Here is a 20259-nt window from a genome sequence, read left to right on the forward strand (position 1 = left end):
GTGGTATACTTAATTAAAAAAAAAAAAAACGTGTAGACAATTCATTATAAGTTTTTACATAGAATAACATGGTTTAACTAATATTCTAGTGTCATATTAAACCGAAAGCAATTATTAAAAAAATGAAATATAATACAATTTTTGAAAACATCTCACATCGGGGGCTTACTAAGTTACGTTTATTTTACTTTTTTTAATTAATTAATTTATAATTATTTTCAATATTGGAACTAGTCAAAAATGTAAAATAAATAAATTTTACAAATTGATGTATGTTTTCTAATAGATAAAACGAGTCTAAATAATACCTATAATATGCAAATAAAAAAATTAAGAAATTCAAACTAAGACAATTAATAGATTCGATTAATTTTCCAGAAAAAAATAATATTTTTCTGAACTTGATAGCATGCGCGATAAAATAAATATTGTTATTATAATATAAATCTAGTCACTTATTCTTATAAAAACTAAATAATGATAGTTATTATTAAATGTGTCGGTAAGGTTTTGTTTTTTTTTTATTAAGCTCGCAACTGTAATAATATAATATTTTTTATGGTAGCCACACGAGCTGCACACTACAATATTCGTATACAAATGATATAACTCACTACAGTCTGGGCTCAACCGCAACTTAAACAATATATCAAACGTAATTTCAAATCAAATCTACTTTATAAGATCTTTATACTTTAGAGTTTAGAGAGAGGCCAAAAGAAAATTGAAGCGACACGATTTAATGTCGTTATATACGAAAAAATAAAAATCTGTTAAGCATATTATAATAATATTATATTGTGCCCTTTATTATCCAACAGTAAACATTGTAGCATTCGTTTTCGATTTTTTTTTCGCACAAATAAGTATCCTGCATTATATCCTTTGTTCAGTTAAATTGTTATCGTGATGGGATGTTTCACATAATGTATTTCGCAATATTATTATCGTCGACCCGATTCGCTGCAATCGTTTTGGTCGTTCAATTTTCACGTTATCTGTCTGTACATCAACCAGTATTTTTCAATTGAATGTTTCATCGCCGCCAAAATTTATAATCAAATATTTATAAGTATAAATTTATCACTATTGTTTTGTTTGTTTGATGATTGAATTTGATGTCACTGGCTCAGTTAAAATTACATTACAACTTATATAATGTTTAATGAATGTATTGTGCGTATAAAACGGAACACAAATATTTAAATTGCAGTATTGTAAAGTGTTCGAATTTAAATATTTTATTAAGTATATATTTTTTTAATTCTAATACAATTTTAAACATGCATTGAGATTAAAACATACTCAAATACATTATGATATAAATATTGTGTTTTTTTGTATTTTTTATTCTTTTAAATGTGCTAAACACATCCACATAAATAATAAATATTATTTTTAACAGAAAAAAAATTGTATCGGTAAAAATAATCTGCCCCAGAAAATATTGTTTCCAACATTTTACAGCCCAACCCTAAAAATCCTTGACATTTAAAAAACCAACTTCCAAAATTAATTTTTTAACAATAAATATGAATACATTATGTGCATACATATAATACCGATTAGTTGTTCTTTTATGGAATATCAGTAATTACTACTGAGAAATGATTACAGAAAGAATACATTTTGTTCGCATAAATAATAAATATTAATATTAAATGTTGCATGAAGCCACAGAGGAAAAATTAAAATTGAAATAGAAATTTAAAAATAAGATACAAACATTCATGAGCAATAGTGTTTGGTATTTTTGAATACTATGTTTATTCTGAATACCTACAATTAAAACAGTATTCTTTACGAGTCTTTTAAAAATTTGGCTTATTCTCGGAAAAAATAAATTTTCAACTGACTCGATGCGATGATTATTTGCTCCACGGACCACGGTTACAAAAGTTTAAAATATTGTATATATATTATTATCGTCATCGTCATCATAGCCCATAGGTATGCCAAATCGAAACCAAAATAAATAATCGCTACAAAAAACGATTTTGACCTAAGTCCGGTTGCCTATTAATGCATATAAGACTTTTTTTCAAATTGTAAGTGCTCGTAAAAAAAAAGTACGAGTAAAAAATATATAATATTATAGTAATAAATGTCGTGCGAATGACTTATAATGTATATACGAAATTTTTTGTAGTCTTAATAATACCATAAGCTGATCAAATGTGTTAAAATAAATATTAAATCATCGTGAAGGTAAAAAATAATTCACTGTCTTTAAAATTGCAACTTTAATTTATGAAAACGTAAAGACAGTATGCATTTGACGATTTTAGCTGTGTTCTTAGTTGAAAGTTTTAATACTCTATTGTTGAATTATATTAATCTATCAAGCTTGTATGACTTTTTTGATATCTTCAAATCGGATATTTCATGTTTTTTGAAGGAATGTGTAGTTTATTGTAGAATAATATTGTACGATCGTATTTCATCGCAAATCAAACAAAGTTAAAAATAGCATTTCAGAAAAATAAATTTAGTATTATTTCTGATTTTCAAAACATAATCATAAACCTACATATAGGTAAGTCAATAATTTTACAAGATTCATTTAATATTGAAATATAACCTTGTGCAATATCAATTTCAATGGATATTATAAACATTTATTACTATCCACCACTTTCCTGATTAATTTTCGACAACGTATATATAAATATTTATTTATTTCAAATTCGATACGTCCAAAAGTTACGCCTGTGTTGATTTGTAATTAACCTATATTGTATACAGTGAATTAAAAAAAAAATCATTCCACACAATTGAAAGAATATTATAATAAATAAATTAAATAGTAAAAAAAAAAAAAAAAAAAATGAATTTATTTTATTTATTTATTTTTGCATTGTAATCAGCAATTTTGTTGTAACACTAAAGTAAAATATCATTGTATTAGTTATATTATAATTATTATTTTGTTCATTTCATTGTATTTGTACATTGAATTAAAATGTATTTGGTTATTTTATAAGCACTACCTAGTTGTGTAAACATCATCAAAAAAATATGTCCGATAATTTTTTTTTTTTAATTTTTTGCTGAGGTTATGAAGATTTGCCGATATAACAAGGGATTATTTACATTTTTACTGTAATCTATGTATGTTGATACATTATATTAGGTACTTCCGAAAATATTGAAAATCATAGTTATAATATTTATTTCAAGCATCAATTTTTTTTTCGAATTCAACTTAACATATTTAGCGATGTTAACATTTATAGGTACGACCGAATACCTTTAACGGCGTTGACACACCCATTTGAGTGAGATTTAACAAAAATAAACAATGGCATACCACATGCATGCAGTATAAACGTTGGTATATTATATTTGTTCATAAATCGCATTGTTGAATGAATATTTTTATTTCGATTTAAACGGAATTGAATTTTACCTTTTCGTGTGATTATAATATGTATGCACGTTAGTCGGGCGTTGGGTGAAGTCTAGACCGAAGGTTTTGTAAAATCATAATTAATTATTTTTCGGTTATTAATTTATTTTATTAATCCGTCCTATAATAAACTACACAATTGCGACTTTATTTCCCTAGTCAAGAAATTTGTACTTTACTATAGATACACACCTTATTATAAGTATACTGTATATTAACTGCAGACCGTGTTAATAATTTGTCAAAAATCAGAAAGGAATAAGTTATTTTTGCAATTTTTCCACTATCCATTATTAGTAGATACCTTCGGGATGACTAAAAATTTTTCGTTCGAAGAAAGTTTATAAGTATTTGGTTTACAAAATTTTTCTGAAGGGGCAATTATCTAATTTTAATGACTATACATAAGATAATTTAGCGTTTTACTTCTTGGTCGACTAAAAAAAAAACTCACAGTTAGTAAGCAGATATCTCACTAGTAAATAGGAGGTCTGTAGGATAACTCAATACAAATATTTAAATATGTTAATTTATAAGTCGCGAATTCAGAACATTATTGTTACGCGGTACGTTTTAAACTCAAAAATGAAATATTATAAAATAATCAAAACATCCGATATAACTGCAGTGAAAAATTCTGTAGTGTAACACAATACGATGTGTTTACATGTTTACCAATAACCGATAACTGATCTATATATAAGTACACATATATATAATATATGATCCATATACTCTCTCTGCGCATTGCTATTTGTAACTGTCGTAGTGTCGTATGTAACACTTAAATTAATCAAGACAATTTCAATTAAATGGGTTATATGTGTATTATAAATATGATATCGTGTTTACTGCAAACTGATGTGCCTTTAATGCGCATATATATAATATTACCCTTTTGTGAAACTATCTCTTTGCAAAGAAATATTAAATAGATTTCTTCTAATGTTGTAAACTATTTTCCATTACTCCGATTTTCCATCCATTATATTAAATTTCATATAATTTGAGAACATTTTAAAACTACCTCTTAACACATTTTGGCTACCACGCTTCAAATACATCAAGTCTTAACTCCCTAAAAAAATTATTATAATTAGACAACTGTTAATTATTATAAATTGTTACAACATATCGAAATTTTATGATTTGTCTAAAAACAATTTATATAAAACGTATTTAGTTTTATAATTATTATTATTATTATTATTATCATTATTCTCTACAACACGTCAACACCTCATTACAAATAAGGTATTTTTATAACTTTGATTGAACAAATTAATAACAAAGATTTGAGTATCGTGCTTATACAACGTACTGCATTAGTCATAATATAGTTACATATAATATATTCACAAAGTATGCCCAAGCGAGAATATAAACGTATCTTTTAAACGTTTATTATAATGATGAATGACGGCCATATTATGCGCATGACGTATCATCATGTAATTATGACGTGTACCTATGACAGGTTATCTTGCACCGTCCATCCTCGTCAAAACTCTTCTTAAAATTTTTATATTATTAAACGTTTAAAATGATAACTCACTAAGCCACATACATTATACTTAAATATATCGTCATATTATACAGCTCGAACTCAAATTATTGTATTATCAAATATTACTGACAAAAAAAAGAAAAGAATAATTGAAATTCTGAATTTTAATATTTTATAAACGATATTGAAAAGTTAGTTATACTTTTTGGAGTAGGTAATTAAATGTTCTTTTTAGAAGTCATCATAATAGGTGTTTAATATCGATTCGGCCATACATCTTTTAGAACAAAAATATAATAAAATACAATTTTTGATAAATTATTTTTATTTTATTTTTTTTAACGAAAAAAAAATCAATTTCCTATCATGGTAGAACCTTATTGATTGTTTCAACAGCTCACGATAGAATTAGTATTACTAGTAAAGCAATATACGTTTATATTATTATGGAATTTATTGTACTAGGTACTTACTTTTTCGTATTGTGTAATTATAAGTACACTTTTTAAATTTTCTGTTTATTATGGTCAGTTATTTAATAAAAAGAAGGTAGCAAATTGTTTCATTCAAAATGCAATAACAATTTTTAAAAATAATATCCACTCGTATTTTTATTAGTTTTAATTCATTCAAATTATGAAGCGCACAAAAATCAATAGAAGGATTATACAATTTATATATATTATTTTTTATTATTTTATAATATTTATTATTTTTTAGTCTTTTAACCACAATTAAATATTATAATTTCTAATATACTATTAACAGTACATAATACAATTTATTAGTAAAACATATATTTTTGTGTATCACTGAAACAATTAGGTATATAATATGTGTTACATGAAAATTTGTATGTCTAATTATTTTCCATTAAAATACTAGTTAACCACCAACACGTGGTTAGTACTCCGCAAAAATAAAAGTCCTGACACTGTTGAGTACAATATTATATTAACCATATAGTATACCTAGTCGAATGATGTGCAAGTGCGTCGATCGAAAAACGTACCAGTACACATATTAATATAGCAATATAATACGCACTAAACAACTCCGTAACATAATATTATAGTTTTTCACGAAAAATCAAAACTTCGACACATTTGTGCCTGCAATAAACCCGGGGATAGAACAATTTAAAAACTAAACACCCATCAGTCCGGAAACGTATATATACATCTAATATTAAGTTAAAAAAACAATAATAAAAAAAATGTATAAAATGTACTAAAATATTTTATAGAAACCAATTGCCTGGGCAGCAATAAAAATCATTTGTACAACTATATTTACTGAACAATTCGCATTGCATATAAATGTATATATTATCTATAATATAAATATATATGTATATATATTATACATTAGTCATATAATATTAAATATAGTGTACTCGTACATTTATGCACGTTTATCGTTTGACACTATTGTATGCGAAGGGTCATCTTTATTATCGTCCGTGACAGTAAAAACAAAAAGAAAAAATAATTGAGAGAAATACATAATAGTATATACGTTAATCGTTTATAGACGAGGAGTCTGGCCGACGCCACAACCGCGTATCTAAACGTTTGTTTTGTATTCTTCAAACGCGATCGCGTTATTATTTCTTGATGCTTTTTGCACTTATTCGTATGGAAAAAAAAAGGGAAAAAAATACGAAAGAAAGAATGAAAACGACGTCGTCACCCCACCGCTGCTGTTTCCGCCGCTAAATCCTCCGATGGGAAAAACTTAAATCGTCTTTTGAATTACACCTCGTTTCACATAATATAATACACTCGGTGCGTTTAAAATGGACGTTGTTGTTTAATATCACACGCAAATACATAAATACTTACACCTATAATAAACAATACAGGTCTATTTCTGGGTCGTATGAAAGTATCGTAGCAGGACCTTTCAGATGATTTTTATTTTGTCACTATATAAATTGCAGTTGTATAAGATGTGGGGACCTAAATTTTTTTTTTTATCTTCCACAGTTGATAATTCTTAGTATATTTTAAAATTTATTACCATGACTAATTATTATTTGTAAACGTACAGGTTAAAACGATTGTGATCACAAAATTAGGTCAAACCTACTTTTATTTGAAAAAAGGATAAAATTGAGAATAAAAACGGATTATGTTCAGTCGTTTATAGTCCATCCTTTTTGAGCCTACTCTTCATTAACCGCATGTGATTAAAAACCAAAAAATTGCATAAACTATTAAAATATTTATAATACAAATATTTCGTATTAAGTAATATTATGGGGCGTTCTGAGTATTATATCATACGGAACAAACGACAGTTTAATAATAATGAGATATTTCATTTATCATTTTCGAAACTACCATTTACTAACAGAAATACTATCAAATAAAAATACTAATATTTTTTTATGGTCAAGAGACTTGTAATATACTTGCGGGTTAACAAGCAAACACATGGCTCTGACTATTATTGCTTATCGAATGTTTTATATATTTTTATACAGATGAAACTAAAAAATAGTTTATTTATTTTCCTTTAGATTATCGTAGATAAATTGGCTGAACAGATATACGAAATAAGGTGTATTATACTTGAACACATTTGATTGGTACTTGTAATATTAATATTGTTTTCAGTTCAGTGTTATATTTAATATTTTTAAACAATAATATTATATTGATTATAATACACTATAAAAGACAGCATTTTGAGTAAATACTATTCAATGATTGCACAGGCTATTCAAGTAACATAATATGGGATATAAATGTAACGTGACAAGTAACAACCTCATTCATTGGAGCCACTAGAATAAAATCAAAGCCACAAGTTAAGAACATAACATAAAAATTTGATTTTGCTCTCCTGAAAAATATTAAAACTGTCGTTTAGTCTTTTTGCCATTTCTAGAAGAATTATATAGGTATATATCGAATAATGCATCGTGATAGAATATTACCGGTAAAACGTAATTATTGCGATTTATGATGTAATAATATCGCTAAAAATATTATGTACAATATATATTTTTTCGTTGTTATTTTTCGCCGTCGATATTTTGTTGGTAATTCAACGAGCTATTCTTGCAAGTATTCGATTTCCTCCATTCGCTTAATATTACACATTGCATACAATATAACAATATAAGTAATAGGTAAGTACATCATATTTTTATTATATCTCAGTTTGACGTTCTCGATTCAGTTGATATCTCGTGCATCAGTATTTTTAGATCAAGTTACGCACATTTTCTGAACATTTATTTATTATTATTATTATACATTTTGTACGTATAATAACTCAAATGCGTTTTTGTATGATATCAATATTGGAAAAAATAAATAACAAGACGATAATATAATATAATACATACGAATATCGACTACATTTATATTATCCTAATATGAAGGTATATACTCCTTCTATGGGTGTCAATAACCAGTATGACCAGTACCTATATCACTTACGTAGGTATAAATTCATATATTATATTGTTTATAAATACATATAGTATGATTCAAGTTCTTACATTTACTCTTCTTTCATTATTTAACTCTGCATTTACTTAAATTTTGATTTTTGAAATTCCTAAGTCTTATACGGTTTCTTTGTATCATGCGTTTTTAATAATGATGAGTATAAGGTTTATATTTTTTTTACCAACCAAAGTCATTTAAATAAGTAGAACTAACTGATAAGTTATATACAGAAGCAAACTCGGTGGAACATGACAGACCACATTCATATAGAATATTTAGAAATACTAGACGTGTGTACAAATAGTGATTTTTTTTGTTTTCTCATTAAAACGGCATAAAATGTCCGAGACGTTTTATCGTTCCACTCAGAATTTAAAGAATAACAACACATATATGAGGTTTGACGTGACCGCATTCGCTAGAAGACTGTGAATTAACCCTACCTTACTGTTTGTTTTGTATAAATATGAAACGAACGATATTTCGTTTTGATTTCAAAATTTTTCATCACCGATAACGTATTGGTAGGTATATATAGGTAAGTACTACGGATATGTATTTGTTTAGGTTTGCGGGTTAAGAATTCAGGCTTTCTATTGATTCATTTCATACTATCAAAACCTTTTTCTCCCAAACAGAATTGCAGTATCGACAGAAACCGAATCGTTCTTTTTATCATCGCCAGAATCATTTACTACGACGTCGTCATAAAGCCTGCTGATTTTGACAGATTTACAATTTTTTACTGCGCAATGCTTTTCGACAATAACATAACACCCCTACGCAGCCATAATAATGGCTGTGCTATACGTGTGTTATTATTTTAGTGTACGACGAGATTTGAATTAAGAATTCACGTTGTCATTATGGGCAAACATGTGGAACTTTTAGTATAATATTCAAAACGTTTCATTAAAACAAATTAATTATAAGAAAATCGATTAAAATATTCATTTTTTTTATATTAGCAATATAATTGTCTTGTCAGACATCGCACTGTACAATAATAACATTATTATGTATTCTCTCATTTGAGTTTCATAAAAATAGTCTGTATATAACATAATTTGTAAGTACATTCCTAAAACAGAAAAAATTCGAAGGTAGGTTATGGTAAACTTATAAATGCTTTTTTTCGTAGTTAAATCATTAAAATCAACGTGGATTTTTTGGTTTAATACCTACTAATATTATTATGCAGAAATTTGCAGTACCGTTGGTATCAAAATTGCTTATAAAAATATGGTGTTTTATAAAATCAGTCAATCAACCGGAAGATAACAAAAGCAACGTCATTATTATTCGAAATTCGTTGCTGCACTACCTACTACCAATATTTGCATAGAATTTAATATATGTATTTTTTATTTTTTATCATGCTTGTGTAGGCTAAACTTTTCCCCTTAATATATATTTATCAATTTGAAAACCAATTATTATACTTCGATGCAACCGCTCATTACGATCTTGACCGTATAATCTAATCGGTTTTTTCTTACCTGCAAATATACACCTATCGTGTTTCAAGCTGTCATACTAATATGAAGCTATATATAATAATATATATATATTTTTTAATAAGTAGCGAGAGAAAACATTATTAAATATACGACCTACCTTGTTCTGTTCTGGAATCTAAATATTTAAAATTGTATTATGCAACGAGTGTCTCACCTGCAATGTCAGCCTTCATTGTACTTTAATTAAATTATAGTTATTGCACTCCCCTTACTCACTTCAGCCCTTAAGATTTAAATTTAAAAACTGGTGAAAATTAGTAGTGCAATGAAAAACTTTAAATCGTTGAACTTTATAATATATATTTACGACAATCAACGATTTAAAATTTTAGGGCGATTTCATAAATTAATAATATAATAATGTGTAATTTAGGTAAAAACGAATATATTATTACGAATAATACAAATATTTCGAGTTATAACTCTCTGTTATAATACAAATTGTATTTAACAAATACCTATACCAAAACCTAAGAAAAAAATACAGTAATTATTGATGGTAATGAAAAACGCGATAGACACCAATATATTATAATATATTATTATTAAATATAGAGTTTTTTCAATGTTAAACAATATATTTCAGTAAATAAATTATTTTCCGAAATATTTCACTGTAGGGTCAGGTGGGATTATGCTAGGATTGGGATTTACATATTTCCGACTTGAATCGTCGTGTATTTGAATAATCATTGTCACAATATAGTAAGTATAACTTTTTTTGAGTTGTAGATACGGAACATCAATATGTAATTACAGGTACGTGTTTAACAAGTTATGCATATATTATATATTTACATACATAGTTTATGCACAAAACATATTTTATTTTAAGCTCTCGATACAAATTTAATTATAATAACGAAGAGCGCAAATGATTATAAAGTATGGCGTGCAGCATTAAGCGATGAAAGTTATTTGAGTTGATAGGACCTGAGGTATTACTTGTACATCATCAAATTAACGACGTCGTATTTTTAAAATTGTATAAACTTAACAATAACAATAACAAAAACGAGTATGCAGCACTACAGTGCAGTAGTATAGGGTGATATATATTAATATTATTATAATTGTTTATCAAAACTATTCTACATGAAGTTTGATTTATACTTTTATGTATTTATTATGTAATAATATATTGTTGATAGGTATTTTTTTTAACCGGCGGATAACAGACTATGGGTCTAACGCATTTAAGAATCCTGTGGAAACAGATATCAATATTGTTTCCTTCTATTTTTCAGTCATTATTAGATAATAATACAAAGTATTATAAAATATTATAAATATTATTATTATTATGATATTATCACAATATTTGTATTTATTTACGAACATTTTCTGTATGAGTTATATTTTTAAATGAAATATATACAAAATTATTTATCTTGTAAAAATTAGATCTATATAATTTTTTAAAGAATTTACTTAAATAGTTAAAATCATTTAAGAGTTCACTTAACTTGAATTTACTTTTTCCCCATAAAAAGTTCTATTATTTTTCCTAGGTAGGAACTTTCGATAATAAAAATATTTAAAAGACGTTTGTTCATTTTTCCATATAAATAACAATAAATAATAATAATAATAATAATAAATACCTACACGTCCTATACGTTAAAGTTAAAAAAAAATTTTTCAACATTTACATTTATAGGTCTTATATCACAATAGGTTGGTTAAGTTAAAAAAAGTTGATTAGTTGGATAAATTACAACGTTTTAAGAGATAATTACTAACGATAAACTCCCGAAATGTTGATTTTCTAAAAGCCTTTTCTAGATATAAGTGTAAATCCGGCCCCGTAAGCACAAAATATCCGAAAATCAATTAGTATTTCAATCGAGATTTTCAATAAAAATCATTTGGAAATGTTAATTTTCTATCAATCCTGTTAAGAAGATTTCATGACGGTTTATGATAACATACAATTGTATATATTATAGTATATTTGGATTAAATACTCAAGTTGTTCAATACTATCGGAATCAATCCTATATCTCATTATTTTTGATTTTCTATGCCCACTGGGTTATGATTATAATGTTCCATTTTCTGTTGCTGCTATTTTACTTATCGACAAATCGATGAATTATAATTTATTATTATAGAAGATGTCTCATAATATATACGATAAAATTATAAATAATGTACCTGCCTACTCCCCTTGAATCAAACGTATGGAAAGTTAAAATTCGATATAGTTTAATTTTTATTGCATTTCCAGAAATATTTGATGAATATTAAACGAAAAATATCAATGTAGAATTATTATTAACATTACTAAAAATACACAACTTTTATGATTGTTTCAATACACTTGTAATAATTTCGTTTTGATGTGATTTTATTTTTTCACAAAGGAACCAAAACATTCTCTACGGAACCCAGAAACTACACGACAAAAGTATAAAATATGAATACATATATTAGTCAGTTGTGATTCCGGCGCTGAATATCAGCGTAACTTTATACTATGCGTATACGTTGCAAAGTACCTACCCAACAATAATAATTATACCCTTTCAACGCCGTAGTTGAATAAAATGATAATTAATTCGAATTACTTTAAAAAAATAATATAATATAATAAATATATACATTTTTAGTATATGCGTTGCTGGTGGTCGATTAGAAAAATTTACCATTTTTGATAATGATATTTTTATTTTTTATGTCTTATTGAAGTTAATTTTACACTTTCTTGAATAAAGTGTTTTGACCTTTTTTTTAAAGAAAATATTGAGATTATAAAACCTACTCCACAAATTTTAACATTTTGACATTAATCTTAAAACGATTTGTTTGACATTTCTTTGTGATTTTTCTGATCATCTCAAAGCTTTTTATCGATGTACCTACACTAAAAATACAAATAGTTCACTATTAAAAAGTTACATTTGAAAACGATATTTCCTTCTTTTTTTGTAGATAATATTTCGTTTACAATTTCCAATAAATACAATTTTGCCGTTCACGTTATGGATGCGTTTTCTATTTTACCGAGGAAAAACAACAATTAAAAATATTTTAATACACGAGTATCCGAGCTGAACAATGGCGATATTGGAGAAATAAATATGAGGGCCTAATTAATACGACAAGTAAAAAAATTCATTCGAAAGGGCATATGATATCAAATAGTTCCTCCCGAACGAAACAGCTCGTATATTTTAAGCACGATTACTCCTGCATAGGTCGCGCGCTTTTATAGAACGACGGCGACGGTTGTCGCGTGGATAACAATTATTGTAATCCGGTTTTATTTTGTTTTTTGTGAATTTTAAGTCTTTTTTGGAAATTCAAATTACACTAATATATTTATTAGACATCAAAAAAAATACATCGATTCAAAAAATAGAGTTATATTTGTATTTTAACTTCAAAATAACAATTTACATTAAAATTAAAATATTTAAATAATAAAAATAATATAATATAATATATTATATTATGAGACTAAATGTCATTAAATTTGTTTAATAGTATCCTAAAAATAAAATAATAATTTTTAATTTAATATGGGATTGGGCTTAAAAATACAAATAAACTAAAAAATACTTCTGCGTGAAAAATTGCACGGCATACAATGGTAATCCAACACGCTTTAAATTTAGATAATAACGACAGATGCTATGAATAGTATTAGATAACGAACTGATTAGATTAAACAAGATATTATTTAAAAATACTAAAGTTAGATAATTCTATTGGTTCCTACAATTTAAAATATTAATTTATTTTTGAATGGATTACAATAGTAATCCACGCGACCGATACAGTGCAGGGTTAGAACTTATCGAAAAAATTTTTTCGTCGACCTTGGAAAGAAATTTCTAGCAATAAATAATTAAAACAATAATAAAACGGAAAATTAAAATACTATCTATCTGTGATCTGTGAAGGTATTTAACTCGAGAAGAAAAAATAAAGTATGTAACATTGATTCATGTATAATGTCCTACAATAGATAATTATAAATATGTGTTATTGTACAAATAATCAAATCATAGATTGAATTAGAATACCTAAAAAAGGAATGAAAAGGGAACTTTCATTAAAAATCGAAGTAAAATATGACAAACTGGCCGAAAATAGTATAAAATAGGCAATAGATATTATTTAATATACACAATAAAGTAATATTATGCTATTAAAACTTTTAGGTACTATCGAGGAATAAATTGTTACATTCTTTCTTGTAACGTGTATTTTTCATCTTTGAATTATAGCCATATATACGTACACGTTATTATTATTTCTTATTATATTTTATTTGCCTTCTCGAAGTATTTCTAAGAACGGCCTACTTCCAATCTTTTTGATAAAAACGTTATATAATTAAGTGTTTCCCAAAAAAGTAATATTTACGTATTAATATTTTTTTCTTAAAAGGTATTAATTCCGGATACATTACCTTAACCTTTTCATATACAACTATAATATAGTTAACAATAAAAGTGAACGTATTTCGTGTAATACAAGAATGGGTATACCACTCAAGGTGAATTGCTATCATATTAAGAGTTTGAAAAGATTTTTCTACAAACAATTTCTGATAAAAATAAAACAGATTTTTCAAATATATTTTTCGTGAAAATTACGATCAAACTAACTTTTTATAATAACATACTAAGTCTGTAACTGTCATTTTTATTTAGAATAATAGTTTAAATTCGTTTTTGAGGATGACAATTATTTTGATAATTGAATAATAATTCAATTTACTTGTGTTATTTAAAAAATTGGTTTTCAGATATAACATTCTCTCTTTCAAAAAAAAAAAAAAAAATTAATAGCTGTGCAATTTAATATTATTATCTTAAAACGTTAAAAAAAAATCTCACAATAATATTATTTAAACAAATAGGTAAAAATTTTTTCGAAAAAAAATTAAAGCATTAATTGAGTATTAGAAAATATGTATGATGGGTGAGAGAAATAAAAACAGCAAAAAAATATGTAAAATTATTTTAAATCACGTATGGGGGCTTAACCAGAAACCAAATAGTGGTAGGTGCAGTTTCATTTTTTTTTTGTCATCACATTTCGACAATATTATGATATGATTAAAATAAGAAAAAAAGAAAAAAAACCTAATATATATTTTTTTACTTTATATATATATATATATTTTTTTTTTAATAATAATACACTTACATATATTTAAAAAACATACTAAGTATATAGACATCAGACTCTCGCGTTAAAAATATAATATATTTACTATACGATCATCGCGCTTGCCGCTGTCGTTTTTGTTATTGTTATCGTAATTAAAAAGAATCGTATGTTTCTTAATAAAATCGGCAAAATACCTATTTATATTAAAAAAATATATTTTTATTGTGTACTGACCGATCTCGAAACGCTCGGAGCTGCGGTGAATATTGCGAGGACCGTTGCGATCGCGACCATCCTTTGGCGGAACGTACCCATAGCTCTGCTGATGCGGTGCTGTGCGACTGTGTGCTGGTGGTGGTGTCCGTGGAATGACTGCGAGGACGGCGACGATCGGCGGCAAGTGAGATCTGACCGCGTTGGGGGCGGGTCGGCGGGGTCGCGCGCTAAGGGTGGGCGCGCGCGCGATGGTGGCGCGATGAGCAAGTCCGCCTAAATCTCAATCGTCTCGTTGCAAGACTAATACCAAAACAACGCTAACACTTATAAGATCAAGATCTATTTTGCATGTCAAGATCAAAAACAAGACCAGTACTGTAAAACCTAAATGGTCGTGCTATTAATTTTTATTCCAGAAAGCACATTTTATAGAGTATCTAAGTTTATTTAGTTTATTCATAATAAAGTTATATTGCATTCAATTTAAATTAAATATAATTTTTTTTTTTTTTTGATCAGTGTTCGACGAAATAACGAATTATTGGAAACAATATTACTAAATATTGTTGTTTCATAAGTAAGTACAATAATTAGTAACTTTGGATTAATTAGTTTACTTTTCAAAAATCGATCGATACACGTTGAAGGCCATTGATACGATTAAAGTTTATGTCCATAAATAAATTTCTACTTAGAATATTAAACTAATGGCAGGGAGTCATTATAGTGGGTATCATTTGATATACGTTTTTATTTTTTGCGACATTCGTTTGATTTTATTACTGTGGTAGTCTATTATAGAACGCTCATACGCCTAAAATATTCAAATATTGTTAAGCTGCAATGTTGTCTGTTTTCATTATATACCTATTTAGCTTTAAAATAAGTGACAACATTGATACGGATTTGCTAGACTTGGAGCAATATGTTCAGTTTATACTGAAAAGATTGTATAAATTAAAATGGTCTAATAATTATTAGTGTTAATACCAATATAACGTATTATTGAAATGATAAAATTTACAAATTTTATTCAGATAGTGAATATCTGCATTTTGAAAATATATTATGTACATATTAATTCAAAAATCATTCAAAATAAAAATTAAATATATTTGCTTATATTTGCATTATGAATTTATTTTATTTTTATGTATATATATATGTATATGACAATTCAATAGTATAGGTCTTGGTTTTATTTTGCTCATAACTACATGTGTATCATATCAGTGGCGTATCCAAAGGGGGGCGATTGGGGCGATCGCCCCCCCCCCCCGTTATCTTGGTCTGGATCAGCCCCTGTATCATATTTATACTTTCAGACTAAATTTTAAAACGGAACTTGACTAATCGGTAATCTATAAAAGTACATTTTTCAAGAAAATTGTGTTTAAGTTGTTACTATCGGTAACGAGTGAATGAAAATATTGTTAATTTTTCATCAGTAATTATAATTTTTACCAAGAACTATAATATACATTTTTAGCTATAATTAATTGATTAACACTATTTACTTTTTTTTGTGTTAATCTTTTGGTATACTGGCCCTATTTTTTTAGCAGACATATTTCGAACTTCCTAATGATTGTGACCTTAATATTGATATAAATCGATGTGCCCAAATATTGTGTCCGGCAGTTTGAAAAGTATCATATACAAATTTCGTAGGTATCGTATATTTTTATAGCTGTGCAAGTATCGTTCGTTGTTTTGAAATTATTCGAAAACTTTGTAAACTTAAAGTATAATGATGAACTGTGTTTACAAGATTTATTACAAAATAATAGAGTTTCGTAATATTTTTCGTAATCATCATTTATAGAAATAAAAACAAATAACAATTCAATATAAAATAAGATTTACACATAAAATACAATTTATATTTTTTTTCTAAAATATTTTTTAAAAATTTTGACAATAAAATGTATAACCATTATCATTATGATTTAAAGTATTTTTATCTTTTCACTTAAAGTTGTAGTTAGTTCCATATGATTACACGCAACTGATTGAGCCGAATTCCTCTCAACGTTCTTAAATTAAACCTTAATTGTATACAAGTTAGACTTTATTTATTCAATAAATATATAAATTGACTCATATCTGATGCAGCCGAAAAAAAACCAATATTATTATTGAATATATTATGAATTTGTACAATTGTATAAATATACGTCAATCTCCGAGTGGATTTAGAATGACGGTTTTTCTCAAAAATGTATACCACACGGCACATCTCATCTATTTTGTTTTTACAATGACAGGTCTCGTTGGTATATGCAAAATAGCCTATAGGTACGAATATAATGTAATATTTCTTCTGTAGTTCTATGTAGGTTATGTCTACTATATATACGTGTGAGCCGTCATCGGACCGCCCATCTTGTGCCAAAAAGTTCAAGCCACTATCGATGTTCAGCAAGTGTTTGCAAGAATTTGCAAGTATAATTTTAAAATTTGCAAGTCACTACATTCGACAATATCGTTGAAGAACCGATAATAAGTCTATGGCCCAAGTCGGAATAAAATCGAACAATAATTTAGTGAAATATCGAAAAAAAAGAAAATAATGACTAATCTGTGGGAGGGGAGTGTTTATATTAATCTAATGCAAAATAAAATTAACACGTTTTTGGAAGATTTTTTTTACGCTGAACTTGAACTCGGATTACTTTTTTTAAAATTCTACAATAATTTTGTTTATAAATATTTCTTGTGTATTGCTTATATTTCTTTATGAAATATTTTTATGGACCTTTTTAAAAAATATATGAGTAAAGGTAAGAGAGTAATTGAATTACAAAAGAATCTTTACTATTTGCGTATATATGTGTGTAATTATACTCTAAAACAGAGAATAATGACATTTATTTTCGTTTATGTCATGCAAAAAGAACTGCATTGCCCAAGAAAAAGTAACATAATACAAAAAATTTTCACTGGTGCAGAATCAATACATAAAAAATTTTTTAAGATGTAACGACTCATTCGTAACTATTAATTAGTAATTATGAAATATTTAGGACAGTACTTAGGCAGTATTATATTTAATACAATGACATTGATGCTTAAAAAAAAAATTATTATTAATGATTAATAAAAAAACTATTATTTTTAAGCAATAGCCTAGTCTAAAAATAAGTACATTGATAAAGGATAAAACGATATAAATAATTACCAAAAACAGTGGCGTACATTGGAGGGGACCAAACCTTGGGAGGGTTCAACCCTCGTACCCCTCCCCTCTGAAATTTATTACTGGTAAGGTACACGTTGCACACTTTGCAAACCTGCCTGAATATTAAATTTTTTGCTTTAATTTAATTATAATATTCTAGTTTTAACCTTCCCCCCAAATTAATTCCTATATACACCACTGACTAGAAGTAACTACGTAATATGTAATAAGAGTATAACTAATAAGTATATGGTATAATAAAATACATACCTAGTAACAATAAAATCTCAAAATAATATTATAGTAAAAAAAGTGAATAGTGAGAATATAATTGGCAACAAAACTTAATGTTCAAACGACATATTTTCGTTTATATAAAAATAACACGTAACTCATAAAAACCCTACATAACATGAAATTTTGTTTGACAATTTAAGAACCCTGGGATAAAAAATGTGAGCGACAGTATAGCAGTTTCTATTATAGTTTTTGATATACCTATCGTGTAAGGATAGCACAGGCTTGAACGCGAGCCATTGAAAGTAACAATCGAATTTCTTCCGAGAATATCATTTATAAATACTCAATATAGAAACACAATGTCAATAACACTGAGCTTAGATCACCCGATCTCAACCCTAACCGTTGTGATTTTTATATAATACGTATTTCGTAATTTCACAACCATGCATTAGTCAATATAGTGGTGCTGAGTAGGGAGTTTAGTGTACTGCGACTATATGTGAAACCGTTTATAAGTTGCTTTGAAAATGTTCTTTAAATGTATTTCAACCGACTAACGCATTGTTATTTTTCTTAAAAATATAAGTTTAAGATGTCTATTAGAAATCTCGTGGAGTTCCTGTGTTTATCGTTTGGGTTTAGGTTAGGTAGCATAAATACAAACGAATTGTTTACAACTTAAATCAAAAACTATGCAAAGCATTAAAGTGTTACAATATTATATGGAGTTTAAATATCATAAAATCTTCTCGCTAATCTATAATACGGTTAATCGGAATTGTATTATTTAATTGAACAATAAAATAATGAAGAAAAAACTCTGATGACGTATCTACTTGTTTTTTTGACGTTTTGGACCACTAAAAGTTTACTAAGTACTTATTTAAACAGGCGCAAGCAATATACATTTAAGCGGCTAATTACGGGGAAACTATAAAAAACTATTTTATAATATTCTCGTAAAATGCATCACGACTCCTAGCTTAATCTCGGAATTCAATACTTTTGAATCGCAAAGAGGGGTTCTTCAAAATTATAATCGGAGAATAACGTTTGATCGGATAATGGAAGCCTATAAGGTTAATATTATCGAATAATTATCAAAATGTTTATTTCGTTTAATATATTTTAAACAATGACAGGTAAGTTAATTTTACAGTGGTTTATATTACTCGTATATTAATTAGTTATTGTTATTATTATTCATTTTGACGAGGATTATAATTCACTTTATGTAAAGAATTTCAATTTATTACAATATAATTTTATTGTTGTCATCAAACATACACAATAATAATCATAATAATCATAATACGCTATGTCACTATTGTTTGATGCCGAGGTGTGTGTATATATATTATTATATATAGCATCAAAGCAAGTGCCCGATGACTATACAAGTATAAACCATCAAATCCTTTTTCAACTCTTTTTATTACTAAAAAAACGAAGGAATACCTTTTTACATTATATAATATTAGATTATAAACATCGTCTTTTGAAGTCACTTAAAACCAAAAGTAAGTAACTTAAACATCTGATGATATTGTTTAAGATTGAATATTTAATTGGTTATTATTAATTATATTAAA

At 26.6% G+C, this 20259-nt stretch overlaps 1 protein-coding gene across 1 annotated transcript in view; it reads right to left on the reverse strand.

Annotated features, from left to right (window-relative positions):
* The window catches only part of LOC113559665 (serine-rich adhesin for platelets-like), a 246841-nt gene extending 231463 nt beyond the window's left edge, over window positions 1–15378 (reverse strand). The window contains exon 1 of the mRNA XM_026965418.1: window positions 15262–15378. Coding sequence (XP_026821219.1) covers window positions 15262–15342 — 81 coding nt within the window. The 5' untranslated portion in view covers window positions 15343–15378. The remainder of the gene's footprint in view (window positions 1–15261) is intronic.
* Window positions 15379–20259: the final 4881 nt, after the last annotated feature.

The sequence above is a fragment of the Rhopalosiphum maidis genome, chromosome 3, assembly GCF_003676215.2.
Source record: "Rhopalosiphum maidis isolate BTI-1 chromosome 3, ASM367621v3, whole genome shotgun sequence".
Taxonomy (NCBI): Eukaryota; Metazoa; Arthropoda; class Insecta; order Hemiptera; family Aphididae; genus Rhopalosiphum; species Rhopalosiphum maidis.